Source organism: Narcine bancroftii, chromosome 6, assembly GCF_036971445.1.
Source record: "Narcine bancroftii isolate sNarBan1 chromosome 6, sNarBan1.hap1, whole genome shotgun sequence".
NCBI classification, from domain to species: domain Eukaryota; kingdom Metazoa; phylum Chordata; class Chondrichthyes; order Torpediniformes; family Narcinidae; genus Narcine; species Narcine bancroftii.
Genome location: NC_091474.1, coordinates 87,698,641 through 87,714,864, shown reverse-complemented (window position 1 = coordinate 87,714,864; position 16,224 = coordinate 87,698,641). Strand labels below are relative to the sequence as shown.

General features: G+C 44.5%; 1 protein-coding gene across 1 annotated transcript in view; it reads left to right on the top strand.

Moving 5' to 3' along the window:
• LOC138737314 (glutamate receptor ionotropic, delta-1-like) overlaps window positions 1-16,224 on the top strand; it is a 722,304-nt gene that overhangs the window by 644,237 nt on the left and 61,843 nt on the right. The window contains exons 9-10 of the mRNA XM_069888067.1: window positions 6,188-6,289; window positions 7,213-7,410. Coding sequence (XP_069744168.1) covers window positions 6,188-6,289; window positions 7,213-7,410 — 300 coding nt within the window. The remainder of the gene's footprint in view (window positions 1-6,187; window positions 6,290-7,212; window positions 7,411-16,224) is intronic.

Genomic DNA, 16,224 nt, shown 5'->3' with positions numbered 1-16,224 from the left:
TTCTTTTGCACGGACTCTTCATATTTCAGTGAAGGACTCTGCTTTCAGACTGACGTGTCGAGCGATTTGTAGGAAGTGTTTTTTTAATCCAAGTACACAAGATAGCACGAGCACAGAAAGGTCACCTCTCCCCCCAGCACCGCTCACCTCAAATCTGTCCTACCATTCAACATGATCATGGCTGATCTGCCTCAATTCCTTTCCCCTGTTCAAAATACCCTCCCCTATTTAGATAGGCACACATTTCAGTAAATTCCATTAATTGGCATAGCGGTTAGTGCAATGCCTTTACAGCGCTGTCTGTAATGAGCTTGTACTTTTTCCCCACATCTGTTTGGGTTTTCCACTGGGGGGATTTGCTTTCCTCCCACCATTCAAAACAAAGTGGGGGTGTAAGTTAATTGGGTGTAAATTGGATGGTACAGACTCATGGGCCAAAATAGCCTGTTTCTGTTCTGTTTGTCTACATTTGAAAAAAAGACTCAACTTCCTTAGAGGTGGGGAATTTGCTGCATGTTTCCTTCTTTTGTGAAATGTACATATGCTGGCAAGACCAGGATTTATTGCTAATGCCTAATTACTCGAGAAGGCATCCTTGAGCCACACTCTTGACCTGTTGCATTTTGTATGATGAAGGTGATCCCAGAGTTCTGTCGGGTAGAAAGTATGACCAAAGGACAATGACGTGCTATTAAGGCAGGATGATGTATGACTTGGAGGGAAGATTACAGGTGTTTCATGTACATGCAGCCTTTATCCTTCTACTCCATCACAGACTTGGCATCATTTTAATTTTTTAAATTTAATTTAGAGATGCAGCGTGGTAATTAGGCAAGTCAAATATTAAAGTGCAAAAGTAAGAATCCTTAAAATGAGTCCATGACTGAGTTGGTTGTTGAGGAGTCTGATGGTGGAGGGGTAGCAGCTGTTCTTGAACTTGGTGGTACGAGTCTTGTAGCACTGATACCACTTTCCTAATGGTAGAAGCGAGAATAGAGCGTGTGCTGGGTGGTGTGGATAATTGCTGCAGCTCTCCGACAGCAGCGTTCCCTGTAGATGGTTTCAATGGTGGGCAGGGTTTTGCCTGTGATGCCATGGGCTGCGTCCCTTACCTTTTGCAGGGCTATACGCTCGGGGGTATTGGTGTCCCCATACCACACTGTGATGTAGCCGGTCAACACACTCTCCACCACATATCTGTAGAAATTTGCCAGGTTTTCTGATATCGTACCAATCCTCCACAAACTCCTGAGGAAGTAGAGGTGCTGACGTGCTTTCTTCACGATTCCATTAGTGTGCTGGGTCCAGGAGAGATCCTCCAAGATAGTGACTCCCAAGAACACTGTGGTTTCAGAGATGAGGGCTAGAGATCTGTGTGCCACATTATCACATTGAGCATCACTGGCCATACTCTGTAAATGTAACTATAGATTTAGATATTTTTGAATTCTTGAATTCTGTTCAGGTCACATAATGCTGCCAATTCCCAGTTTGATCAACACAAACACAAAGCAGATTAATACATTTAGGGCTGTAAGATGAGATCGGAGTGATCGGCGTGGTTTAGCTATATCTGTAGGTTTTTTTTTAAGTTTTTTTTTAAGTTTTTTTAAATTCAGATTTGTTTTTTCTTCTTTTTTGGGGTTTTTTTTTCTCTTTTTTCATATATTGTTATTAATTATATCTTTTTTTTAGAGATAGTTCACACCCTAAACTGATCAAAAAAATTTTTTATGATATATTTTTATTCTGTAATATTATTGTTTAATATCTCTGTATTAATTCATTACTTACTATGTATTTTTTATATCTCTTTGAACTGTATGTGTTTATAAATTATAATAATAATAAAAAGATTGAAAAAGAAAAGATTAATACATTTAACAGCAGTAAATAATTCAACACTGACATGAATTATTTATTCTTGTACAATTGACCAGCAGCTTCCAATCACCTGTAGTAGTTGGCTGATGAACATCCTGGATTGTTATCTGTTGAAAACAGGAGCTCTTTACTGTCTAAACACCATTAAAAGCTGTCTACAATTGAGAGAAATTTTGCTACAATTTACACAAACTGCAATTCAGATGTGAAGTTTTTTTTAGATTCACTGTTAAGGACCAATATTTTATTTTTTTGCATGCCAAAACTGTATCAAAACAACAAACCTTTAAAAATGATCATTCTCTTTGCATGCAGGAGTTTTTAAAAATATTTTTGGGGGATGTGGCAATCCTTTAATTCGATGTGAGAAGAGGGTAGTGACTCATTTTGACATTACTGAAGGCCCTTGGGTAAAGATGCTCCACTAATGCTTTGGGATTGTGTTACAAGATTTATATCCAGTGTTGGACAAAGGAAGAATAAAAAATTCCAAGTTCAGAAACACTCTGTGGAGCACCTTATCTATGTTGAAAGAATTGTCATTAATTCGGGCTAGAACTCATAGATTGTTGTTCCAGATATCTCTGTCTGAAGTGTCCGGTATGCCTACAGTTTTGAGGGTTTGAGCATTCTCAGAGGTACAGTTCTGAAGGAGCGCAGCATTGCAGGAAGTGCAGTTCGGAGGGAGTGCAGCATTGCAGGAGGTGCAGTTCCGAGGGAGTGCGGCTTTGCAGGAGGTGCAGGTCCGAGGGAGTGTGGCATTGCAGGAGGTGCAGTACTGAAGGAGCGCTGCATTGCTGGAGGTGCAGTTCCGAGGGAGCGCTGCATTGCAGGAGGTGCAGTTCTGTGTGAGCGCTGCATTGCAGGAGGTGCAGTTACGAGGGAGCATGGCATTGAAGGAGGTGCAGTTCTGAGGGAGCACTGCATTGCAGGAGATACAGTTCTGAGGGAGCATTGCATTGCAGGAGGTGCAGTTACGAGGGAGCACGGCATTGAAGGAGGTGCAGTTCTGAGCGAGCGCTGCATTGCAGGAGGTGCAGTTACAAGGGAGCACGGCATTGAAGGAGGTGCAGTTCTGAGGGAGCGCTGCATTGCAGGAGGTACAGTTCTGAGGGAGCACTGCATTGCAGGAGGTACAGTTCCGATGGAGCGCTGCATTGCAGGAGGTGCAGTTCGAAGGGAGCGCTGCATTTCTGAAGGTGCAGTTCTGAGGGAGCACTGCAGTGCAGGAGCTGCAGTTCTGAGGGAGTGCAGCATTGCAGGAGGTACAGATCCGAGGGAGCGCTGCATTGCAGGAGATGCAATTCCAAGGGAGCGCTGCATTGCAGGATGTGCAGTTCTGAGGGAGCGCTGAATTGGAAGTGGTACAGTTCTGAGGGAGCGCTGCATTGCAGCAGGTACTGTTCCGAGGGAGCGTTGCATCGCAGGAGGTGCAGTTCAGAGGGAGCGCTGCATTGGAAGAGGTGCAGTTCTGAAGGAGCGCTGCATTGCTGGAGGTGCAGTTCCGAGGGAGCGCTGCATTGCAGGAGATGCAATTCCAAGGGAGCGCTGCATTGCAGGACGTGCAGTTCTGAGGGAGCGCTGAATTGGAAGTGGTACAGTTCTGAGGGAGCGCTGCATTGCAGCAGGTACTGTTCCGAGGGAGCGTTGCATCGCAGGAGGTGCAGTTCAGAGGGAGCGCTGCATTGGAAGAGGTGCAGTTCTGAAGGAGTGCTGCATTGCTGGAGGTGCAGTTCCGAGGGAGCGCTGCATTGCAGGAGGTGCAGTTCTGTGCGAGCGCTGCATTGCATGAGGTGCAGTTACGAGGGAGCACAGCATTGAAGGAGGTGCAGTTCTGAGGGAGTGCTGCATTGCAGGAGGTACAGTTCTGATGGAGCGCTGCATTGCAGGAGGTACAGTTCCGATGGAGTGCTGCATCGCAGGAGGTGCATTTCCAAGGGTGCACTGCATTGCAGGAGGTGCAGTTCCGAGGAAGCGCTGCATTGGAAGAGGTACAGTTCTGATGGAGTGCTGCATTGCAGGAGATGCAGTTCTGAGGGAGCGCTGCATTGCAGGAGGTGCAGTTCTGAGGGAGCGCTGCATGGCAGGAGGTGCAGTTCTGAGGGAAGCGCTGCATTGCAGGATGTGCAGTTCTGAGGGAGCGCTGAATTGGAAGTGGTGCAGTTCTGAGGGAGTGCTGCATTGCAGGAGGTACTGTTCCGATGGAGCGCTGCATTGCAAGAGGTGCAGTTCAGAGGGAGTGCTGCATTGGAAGAGGTACAGTTCTGATGGAGTGCTGCATTGCAGGAGGTGCAGTTCTGAAGGAGTGCTGCATTGCAGGAGGTGCAGTTCTGAAGGAGCGCTGCATTGCAGGAGGTGCAGTTCTGAGGAAGCGCTGCATTGCAGGAGGTGCAGTTCTGAGCGAGCGCTGCATTGCATGAGGTGCAGTTACGAGGGAGCACAGCATTGAAGGAGGTGCAGTTCTGAGGGAGCGCTGCATTGCAGGAGGTACAGTTCTGATGGAGCACTGCATTGCAGGAGGTATAGTTCCGATGGAGCGTTGCATTTCAGGAGTTGCAGTTCTGAGGGCACGCTGCATTGCAGGAGGTGCAGTTCCGAGGAAGCGCTGCATTGGAAGAGGTACAGTTCTGATGGAGCGCTGCATTGCAGGAGATGCAGTTCTGAGGGAGCGCTGCATTGCAGGAGGAGCAGTTCTGAGGGAGCGCTGCATTGCAGGAGGTGCAGTTCTGTGCGAGCGCTGCATTGCAGGAGGTACAGTTATGAGGGAGCACGGCATTGAAGGAAGTGCAGTTCTGATGGAGCGCTGCATTGCAGGAGGTGCAGTTCAGAGGGAATGCTGCTTTGTCAGAGGGAGAATACTGAAAAATTGTTCCAGTGTTTACCCTAAGCAAGGTCACAGAATATAGATACCATGAATTGGAAAAGAAAGGTACAGTTAAATGGGGATGTTCCAAAGACAGAGCTCAGGTTTTCTTTGGCTTGGCTTCGCGTACGAAGATTTATGGAGGGGTAATGTCCACGTCAGCTGCAGGCTCGTTTGTGGCTGACAAGTCCGATGCGGGACAGGCAGACACCGTTGAAGCGGTTGCAAGGGAAAATTGGTTGGTTGGGGTTGGGTGTTGGGTTTTTTCTCCTTTGTCTTTTGTCAGTGAGGTGGGCTCTGCGGTCTTCTTCAAAAGAGGTTGCTGCCCGCCGAACTGTGAGGCGCCAAGATGCACGGTTTGAGGCGATATCAGTCCACTGGCGGTGGTCAATGTGGCAGGCACCAAGAGATTTCTTTAGGCAGTCCTTGTACCTCTTCTTTGGTGCACCTCTGTCTCAGTGGCCAGTGGAGAGCTCGCCATATAACACGATCTTGGGAAGGCGATGGTCCTCCATTCTGGAGACATGACCTATCCAGGTAATTCCAGTAAATTAGCTCACGAAGGGACTGGAGATGATGATCTGAATAAGACAGGTGGCAGTAGGTGAGTTTGTGATGCAGAAGATGTGAGTCTCAATTCAAGGTGGTTAAATCCCAAAGCAGTGGTCACATAGAGCAGGGCAGAGTGGGTGTGGAGAATGCAGGGAGTTTGACATGGACTGACTAATTCTGCCAATGTAGCAGTCCTGTTTATGCGGTCAGTCATAAAACAAGTGCACACACCTGTAAAACTAATCTTGCTCACAACGACTGAGCTATCTCCATGGCATTGAGCTGCCAACTTCATCAGGGGTCAATTCACGAGAACTTACATCCAGCAATTTCAACATTTTATAGCTGATATTCTAAAACTTTTACATAGAATAGTTGGTAGATTTAAGTAGTACCAGACATGCAATGACTAGTATTTAAAAGCTCAGAAATAATTGGTTTTAATTTTAATGTTTTGAGAGAATTTGTGCCACATAAACATTTTGAGATGTCTCAGAATAATAAAGGATGTGTTTTTTTTTTGTTTAATGCCCTGGTACGTTATATAACTTTCCATTCAGCTGCTGATAGCAAACCGAGGAACAAACAGCTCGATGGACTGTAAGAATATTTTGGTCCATGTGTCAATCAAATTATGGAACGTCTTATTCAGTGTGGTCGCATGCCTTGAGTGTAGTTTGACAATCGATGGAGTGGATGGATCTGAGTCTGGCACAATTTCAACTCACAATCTTTACTGAGGATTTATGTCAATCATTCATTTGTCTCACAAGACCAAATCTGCTACAATAAGGTGTAATAAAGGGTTTGGTATTTCTCCACAGCCTCACTCTCAGAAAACTGGCACTGATTCATTCCTTAATTGTTTCCTCCTTCTCTCCCCTACAGTTGGCCGTATGGGATCCAGTGATGGGTCTAAACGGGAGCCTCCAGGAGCGACGCTTGGAAAGCGACATGCAAGGAGTCATCCTGAAAGTGGTCACCATTCTGGTAAACGGAAACCTCCACATTGGCGTGCCGAGCATCTGAGATCATTCCCATCCAGGTCCACACTGCCTCACAGATCGAACGCTCCCATCAACCTTACCCCACCGCCGCAGCACAACATTCTATCACTCCCATTATACCTATCACTCCATTTACTCCAGTACAGCTTTCTCATTACCCACATTCTGGCCAAGTTCCAATGACTTAAGAAGTCCTCTATGAGAGCCTTTTCCAAGGTTTTACACCATCTCAGCCCACTGGCGGTGGTCAATGTGGCAGGCACCAAGAGATTTCTTTAGGCAGTCCTTGCACCTTTTCTTTGGTGCACCTCTGTATCGGTGGCCGGTAGAGAGCTCGCCATAGAACACGATCTTGGGAAGGCGATGATCCTCTATTCTGGAGACATGACCTACCAATTTAATTTCCCTCACCTGCATTTCCTCCAGGTTGACCTCTTAAATAGGCCCTCCAGCCCTGACTATTCTATAACACCCATTTCCATCTCTATGTTGCAACCTTGTGTAAACAATCTCCTTTCGTCCCTCTGCTATTTTTAATTTGTCCTTCCTCAGTCTCCACTGTTCACCCCCCACCCCCACCAGAGATTAACAGTAAACCTGGTCACCAAATGATAATTTGCATAATTCCCCAAGGATCGCTAACTCATTGACACAGTGCAAATTTTCCAAAAACAATCCAACAATCCATTTAAACTACTAAGGCAGAAATGAGATGTAAATATTGGCTACTAATGCAGTGAAGATGATGACACTTTTTAAAAAGGATGTTTCCAGTGAACCATCGTCAAGTGGTAGGCCAAGCCCTAGACATAGCTCTTTCCTAGTTTGAAGGTGTTACTGTTTCGTGCTGCCTGTCTGCTCCTCATGTGTCTGTGCGTGTGCATGTGCACCTATGTATGTTCACAGGAGGAACCCTTTGTCATGGTTGCTGAAAACATCTTGGGACAACCAAAGCGCTACAAAGGGTTTTCCATTGACGTCCTGGATGCCCTCGCAAAGAGTCTTGGATTTAAGTATGAGATCTACCAAGCCATTGATCATAAATATGGTAGTCAACTTCCCAATGGGTCTTGGAATGGAATGATCGGAGATCTCATTAATAAGGTGAGTATTCCTTTATTAACTCAACTTGAATTCAAGAATTGAATTTTGCTGAACAATGGACAACAATTTTTTTCTAAAGGTTTGCTTCCTGAAAAGAAATTGGGGATTATAATTACAACTTCAAACTGAATGCAAAGATAATTTCAGATTTGTTGTATCATTTAGGAAGTTGGAGAAACATTAACTTATTGAATTTAACACGTTTAATCGCACCAGGATGCTAACAGGTTGCGTTAGTTCCACTGACCTAAAATGTTTTGCCGCTGATTTTAGTTTGTACTCAGCATCTGATGCCTCTCGAGTCAGTGTCCAACAATAGTCGGCAACCAGTTGCCCTGATACCATTTTCCCATGGTCATAATGTCCTGGTGAAACCTTTCACCATGTTCGTCGACGACTGCACCAAGTTCAGCAGGGAAAAAAATCCAAATGTGAATCCAGAAAATGAATGTTGCACTTTGTGTTTTTGTATTCTTGAAGTAGACTTAAAATATGACAGGAAATCATGAAAATAGATTACATCTAAAAAATGGTACATGATTGGAAAATGTTAAGGTGATTTTCATCGTCAGAAGCCTAAAATCCATAAAATGCACCCAAAAGTGTTCATTGTCCAGTGCTATTTTCATTTAGATCTAAGAATGATGGGGTCATCATGCTTGTACAACATGGGTCGATCTGAGCAAGTGATGTAGATTGGGACTTCATTGTAGTTTTGTGAATGGATGGGGATTGCCGAAGATTCACTAAACAGAAACATTGCAAATGAAAGGTTGAAAAGCAATACACGGGGAGCTTTTTACTGCTGGAAGCCTTGTGCAGTCAAAGATGTAGTACTGTTGGAGGAGCAGTACTGAGGGAGTTCCACAAAGTCAAAGGACAGTAGCAAGGAACTACCTTCTGAGGTACTGACCTTCAGGTAAGTTAGTAACATTCGTTCAGACCTCCTGTGCTATGTTATAAAAAGAAAAGAGAAGAATCACAATCATCAATCCTACCCGATTACTGACACCAAAAATAAATTATATGGCAGTTTGTTGTGTCCTTCCTCTACGCCATGAGAAGGCCATATTTGTCCTTGAATCATAATGGTGTGGCGGGTCACCACTGCAATAAAGAACACAAGAGATGCCATAAGCAAACTAATAGCGTTATTACAGTCGTTTAAAATATCTGAGATTTGCACGCTCCCTGCATCACATGGCTCTTGGAAATGGCGCAGATTGCAGAAGCCTTAGCGTCATTAGTCCCTTGGAAACTCCCGGGAACTCTTGGGCCTGTGGAGACCCGTGATCCGAAGCTCAGGTGAGATAGGTCGTGGCATGGTCAGCCACAATGTTTTTAATATGGAAGGAGGCTACTCTATCCCTGTATGAAATTGGATGAGACTAAACAGAGAACAAAAATCATGTGTGCAGCAATCTCAGCAAAGTTGGGCATTTTCTTGACAAGTATTGAACTAGAAAGAATTTATTTCAGCAAACAGCTTCTCAAAGAGGAATGATGCATATTCAATAAAAAAAACATAAATTATTTATGATACAACATTAATCACTGTCTCTAGATTACCAATGTGGAATCATGGAAGAAGATTCTGGGAAATTTTGCATCATATGAATCAGGTGCTGGAACTAGTTCCTTTCCCAACATCTGATTTCTTTGTAAGAGTTTTCAGGAATGGAAGTGATGGAATCATTGCTGTTGTAATTTATCAACAGAAGGTCAATATTAAAGTCGCAAATCAACATTATTCAATGATGGGAAATGTCGGCCTTTAGCATTTTTATCACATTTTTGTTTCCGTTTCCTTTGAGAAAGAGTTTACATCTCTCCTTTTTCCTGTCTTTTGCACATTTGCATTAGTCAAGTTTATTGTCATTTTATTGCACAAGTACAACCCAATGAAACAGTGTTCTCCAGTCTTTGGTGTAAAGCATGCAGGCACACAGCCAGACATAACTGACAAACAGACAAATAATATATATACAGGACAAGCATTCAGTCAAACAAACAAATAAATAAATAATTTCGTAAGTATGAGAATCTCGGATGGCTAGGGTGAGCAGTTCCCTTGGTCGTTCAGCATTCTCACTTCCTGTGGGAAGAAGCTGTTCCTCAGCCTGGTGGTGCTGGCTCTGATCCTCCTGTATCCCTTTCCTGATGGGAGCAGCTGAAAGATGCTGTGGACAGGGTGCGAGGGGTCCTCCATGATTTTGCACGTCCTCTTCAGTCAACCCAAGCATTACAGATGAACCCAGGCATGAAAGTTGGATAGATCATTTGCTGAATCCTCTCTGTTAACCATCAAGTGATTTGGTCCAAGGATTGCTTATCTTCCATTCTCATGGAGAAAATGGGAGTCTTCTCCTGTGGGGTGAGGTACAAGGGATGCACTGCCCAAAAACTTCCTTGTTAATGAGAAATTGGTGCTCCCCATCCAGATGCACAGTAGCCTAATCTTGGATGTGAGCAATCGGAATTAATGCGACAAGTTAAACAGAAATATGATTGATTATTGTCAAATAATTTATTTTAATGGAGCGGGAGGAAGAATTTCATACCAATATGTTGAGCATTTACACATTAATGTCCCACAGCTTAAATTGAAGGCTACTATTCATTATAACAAGATTTTCTTCATCAAATTGCTTGAAACCAGATTGTTTAAATTCATGGCCAGCCTCTAATCATCTGCTCTCCAGAATTTCTGATGTCATATGGTTAATGAACCAACCAAATGAGATTTTCAGAAAAGAGAATATTTTAGGCAACCAAGAATGTGATTGTCGAGCATGAACACGGTGATCAGTAACAAGGAATGGACCCAAAGCAAATTCCTCTTAATGATGGAGTCCTGAAGTAAAACTGTTGGTATTCTGAATTATGACTAAAACCCACATTTCAGAATCAGAATTTATTGTCATGAACATGTCGCAAAATGTGTTGTTTTGCAACAGTATCACAAAGCAAACATTTATATAAACCACCTTACAAAATGTATAAAAATAGTGCAAGAAAAAGTCAAAATGAGGCAGTGTCTGTGGTTTGTTGTTCATTCAGGAATCCAATGGCAGCGGGGAAGAAGCTTGTCACTGAGTGCTCGTCTTCAGGTCCCAGTACCTTTTTCCCATTGGTGGCAGAATGAAGAGGGCATAGCCTGGGTGGTGGGGGTCCCTGTAGATTGAGGCTGCTTTCTTAAGACACTACCTCTTGTAGATGGCCTCGATGGAGTGAACACTGTGATGTTGCAGGCAGAGTTACCAACCCTCTGGAATTTTCTTCTGTCTGAATGTTGGCATCTATGCACCAGGCAGTGATGCAACCAGCCAGAATGCTCTCCACGGTACACCTGTGGAGATTTTCATGAGTCTTCACTGACATAGTGAATCTCATGAAACTCCTCACGAAGTATAGCAGCTGGTGAGCCTTTATCATGATTGCATCGACATGGAGACGCCAGGACAAATCCTGAGAATTTGAAGTTATTGACCCTCCTCACTGCTAAGCCCACAAGCAATCGATGAGGACTGGTTCATGTTCAGAGTTCCTCCTGAAGTCCACAATTATCTCCTTGAGTGCAAGGTGGTTGTTGTGAAACCTCTCAACTAGCTGATTTATCTCCCTCCTGTACACTTCCTCGTTGCAATATGTGATTCTGCTGACAACTGTGGTGTCATTGGCAAATATGTAGTTACCATTGGAATTGTGCCTGGCCACACAGTCATGGGTGTCGAGTGAGTAGAGCACGCATCTTTGAGGTGCACCCTTGTTGATCGTCAGTGAGGAGGGGAGGTTGCTTCCAATTCATACTGACTGTTGTCTTCCGATGAGGAAGTGAAGCATCTATTTGCCGAGGGGAGTGCAGAGGCCTAGGATTTGGAGCTTGTTGGCCAGCACTGATGGAATTATGGTGTTGAAGTTTGGCGGTTTCCCAATTGGTCGTCTATGGGTTTGTTAGAAGAGGTCCAAGGTTAATGGAGGAATACTTAAGGTGGTCTATGGGTAACAAAATAGGTTGAGAACCATTGTCCTTGAGGCATTTCGCTGCAACTTGAACCACACTGAGAAATAGCAAATGTTGATCAAAGAGGTGGTATAATGGGCAGTGTTTCAATGGAAAGGGGGATGAAGAGTTTGAAGGACACTCAGTTTAGCGTCTAGGCAAATGAAGCTGCAGCTGCCAATGAGATGTTGTACAGGTACAGAATCCATTATCCGGACATCTAAAATCCGGAAAACTCCAAAAACCAGCATTTTTTTTCCTGGTGCTGGTACAGCAGAGGGAGAGAGAGAGAGACAGACAGCAGCGCAACTCAGGTGGGAGAATGGGGAGAGAGAGACAGCAGTGCAACTCGGGTGGGCGAGGGGGAGAGAGACAGCAGCGTGACTCGGGTGGGCAGTGGGAAGGAGAGAGAGAGACAGCAGCGCGACTCGGGTGGGCAGGGGAGGAGATAGAGAGAGACAGCAGCGTGACGGGTTGGCGGGGGGAGGGAGAGAGATGGCAGCGCGACTCAGGTGGGCAAGGGGGGAGAGCGAGAGACGGCAGCGCGACTCAGGTGGGAGAATGGGGAGAGAGAGACAGCAGTGCAACTCGGGTGGGCAGGGGGGAGGAGAGAGAGACAGCAGCGCGACTCGGGTGGGCGGGGAGGAGATAGAGAGAGACAGCAACGTGACGGGTGGGCGTGGGGACTCAGGCGGGGGGAGGAGAGAGAGAGAGAGAGATGGCAGCGCGACTCAGGTGGGCAAGGGGGGAGAGAGAGATGGCAGCGCGACTCAAGTGGGAGAATGGGAAGAGAGAGACAGCAGTGCAATTCGGGTGGGCGAGGGGGAGAGAGACAGCAGCGTGACTCGGGTGGGCAGGGGGGAGGAGAGAGAGAGACAGCAGCGCGACTCGGGTGGGCGTGGAGGAGATAGAGAGAGACAGCAGCGCGACGGGTGGGCGGGGGGACTCGGGCAGGGGGAGGAGAGAGAGAGAGAGAGAGAGATGGCAGCGCGACTCAGGTGGGCAAGGGGGGAGAGAGAGAGACGGCAGCGCGAATGGAAGGGGGTGGATACAGCAGCACAATTCAGGTGGGCTTAAATCGGGAGCACCTGGCTTTTGTTCTGAAATCCAGAAAAATCCAAAATTCGAAACACACTGTCCCCCCAAGGGTTCAGGATAAAGGATTGTGTACCTGTAATTGCTGTCAGAGTTAATCTGGAACCTTGTCATTCAATAATTCACAAGACAAAAACTTGTAGGATTGGAAAGGGGAGGAAATGAGTCTGTGGAGCGAGCTGTTACAAAGGGGAGAATTTCAGACCAACGCAATGGACTATATTTTCTAAACTGGCAGAACTATGATTTCAAAGTGGATTTATGGTGATCCCATGAATAGTTTTAGAACCATAGCACAGAAACAAGCCCTTCTAATTGGTGCTGAACTATTATTCTGCCTAGACCCACTGACCTAAAACCATACTCCACCCATCCATGTACCTGCCAAATCCTTCTTAAATATCAAAATTGGACTATATTCACCAATTCAGCTGGCAGCTCGTTCCACATTCCCACTCGTCTCTGTGTGAAGAAGTTCCCCCTATTGTTCTCTTCAAACTTTTCCCATTTCACCCTTAACTATTGTCCTTTAGTTTTTAATCTCACCTAACCTCAGTAGAAAAAGCCAGCTTGCACTTGTTCTGTCTATACCCATCACTGGTGATGTTTAATTTTTTAAAAAATGTCGACATACAGCATGATAACAGGATCTTTCAGCCCATGAAAACAGGATCTTTCAGCCCACGAGCCCATGCTCCCCAAATACCCCAATTTAACCTACAACTCACATACATCCTGAAGGGTAAAGAGGAAGCCAGAGCTCCCAGAGTAAACCCATGCAGATATGGGGAGAATGTACAAATTCCTTACAGACAGTGCTGAATTTTAACCCGGGTCGCTCGCACTGTAACAGCATTGCACTATTCGCCACACTAACCTACTGCTAATCGTGCTGCCAACTCCAAAGCTTTAATGCTTTCCAAACCCCTTATTAAATGATTGGTTTATATTTTGTTCTGGCATCTTGTTTGTTTAATGCAATGGTTCTCAACCTTTTTCTTTCCACTCACATGCGACTCTAAGTAATCCCTATCCTATCAGTGCTCTGTGATTAACAAGGGATTGCTGAAGATGGTATTTGAGTGGGAAGGGAAGGTTGAGAATCACTGCTCTAGACCTAATTGTGACTGAAATATTTTGCTTGAGAAAAATTGTCAATGGCCCATTTCCTTTGGAGTTATGAAACCATGCACATAATGAGTCAATGAGGTACGATTAAAACAGAGGTTTTCAAACTTTTTCTTTCCACCCACACACCACCTTAAACAATCTCTTACTAATCACAGAGCACCACTTAAAGTGATATGTGAGTGGAAAGAAAAAGGTTGAGAACCACTGGTTTAATGCAATTCTTTTAAGTGCCTGTTTTTATATGACTGTCAGTTTTATTCAAATTGTATTTGCTTCTCCAAATGGCACTGTCATTGGCATCTATTCCAATCATTCCTTGATTCCCTTCTGCTCTTGCTAGGTAGATTCTTGGCATAAAAATATCTAGAGATTGCAACCATTTTCACATACTCAGGGCTATTAGGTCCATGGATATGCCAGGTCAAGGAATTAACCCAGCAACAACATTTAGTGCACTCTACAGAGGAGAGAATTACTTCTTCATGCAGCTCAGTCAACTGAGGATAAACATCACCTGAAACTACTAATGAGATTATTCCTTTACAATCACTCAAACTGGAACTCAGGTTTGAAATTAGACTTCTAGCAACTTAAAAGTTTAGAAGGCAGATGGGATGCTGGGTTTCAATAGTTTGGGGGATTGAGAGGTCAAGTTGTAACTCTACAAATTTCTGATGAGACCACACTTAGTATTGTGTTCAGTACTGGTCACCTCATTATAGGAACAATATGGAAGCTATGGAGAAGGTGCAAAGGAGATTTACCAGGATGTTGCCTGGATTGGAAAATAAATCTTATGAAGAGGTCAGCAAAGCTGGGACTTTTCTCTTTGGAGTGTAGAAGAATGAGAGGAGACAATCGAGGTCCACAAGAATCTGAGAGGCATAGATAAAGTTGACAGTCAGTGCCAATTTCCCCATGGCAGGAGTAGCAAACACCAGAGGACTTTTGTACACAGAAAAGGGTTGAAAGTTTCGGGAAGATATCAAAGGTAAGTTTTTTTTTACATAGAGATGCCTTGTCAGGGGTGGTGGTGGAGGATGAAACCTTAGGGGCATTTATGACAAACACATGGAGGAAAGAATAGAGGGTTATGAGTTAGGAAGGATTTTGTGGGGTTTTATTTGTTAAGAATATATGTCAGCACATCGAGGCCCTAAGGGCTATTGTGCTGTAGTGTCCTATGTTCTAAAAGGAAAACTGGAAAGTAGGGGAACGACTCATTTAGTCGCTGTTACGAGGTGAAGTTTCAACTTCCAGGATTTATTTCAATATTCTCAACATATCTTGGCTCTTCTCCAGGAGAGAAGTGAAATGACAAACTTTAGACTGAAGCTGAGTGAATGATACGAGTTGTATACCAAAAAATGATGTTGTTGGGGCATCAGCAGATTGATAGGGTAATTGAGGAAAGTTCCTTCCCACTTATAAAAATGTCAGAACATCAATGAAGTTGAACAAACCAGGAAATATTCCAGTGTAAGGATTTGTAGTAATATGGAAGGCAATTTACCAAGATGGTGAGAGATAGTGAAGATTTAAAACAGAAATAACTGATTTTAGATTTCAGATTAATTGACAGAGTACATACATAACATCATATAAACCCTGAGATTCCTTTTCCCGTGGGTGAGGCAGAATTACCACTTATTGGTAGTGCAAAAATAAAATATATAAAAAGTACAAATAAAGAACTGTAAACAGATTACAAAATGTAATAAAACTGTGCAGTACAGAGATAATTTTAAAAAATAATAACGTGCACAAGTCCTTAAATGAGTCCCTGATTGAGTTTGTCGTAGAGGAGTCTTATGGTGCAAGCAGGGGTGGCAGCTGTTCTTGAACCTGGTGGTGCGAGTCTTGTAGCACCGACACCTCTTTCACTATGGTAGTAGTGAGAACCGAGCTTGTGCTGGGTAGTGCAGATCCTTGAGGACTGCTGCTCCTCTCCGATGGCATTGTTCCCAATAGATGTTCTCGATGGTGGGAAGGGTTTTGCCTGTGCTATCCTGGGCTGTGTCCACTGCCTTTTGGAGGGTTTTATGCTCAGGGGTATTGGTGTCCCCACACCAGACCGTGATGCAACCAGTCAGCACATTTACCACCATTTATCTGTAGAAATTTGTCAGGGTTTCTGGTGTCAAACCAAACCTCTGCAAACTCCTGAGGATGTAGAGATGCTGAGATGATTTGTGCCTGATGCTAATAGTTTGTTGGGTCCAGGAAAGATCGTCTGAGATGGTGGCTCCCATTAACTTAAATTTGCTCACCCTCTCCATCTCTGATTTCCCCCCATTATCATTGGACCATATACTCCTGGCTTTCCCTTCCTGAAGTCAACTATCAGCTCCTTGCTTTTAGAGACACTGAGTGAGAGGTTATTGTTGCTGCACTGTTCAGCCACGTTTTCAATCTCCCTCCTGTATGCTGACGCATCCCCTTCCTTTATACAACCCATGGTATTGTCGGCAAATTTGTAGATGGTGTTATTGTTGTACCAAACAGTCGTAGGTGTAAAGAATGCAGCCCTGTGCTGATGGAGATTGTGGAGGAGATGTTCTTACCAATCCTCACTGATTGTGGTC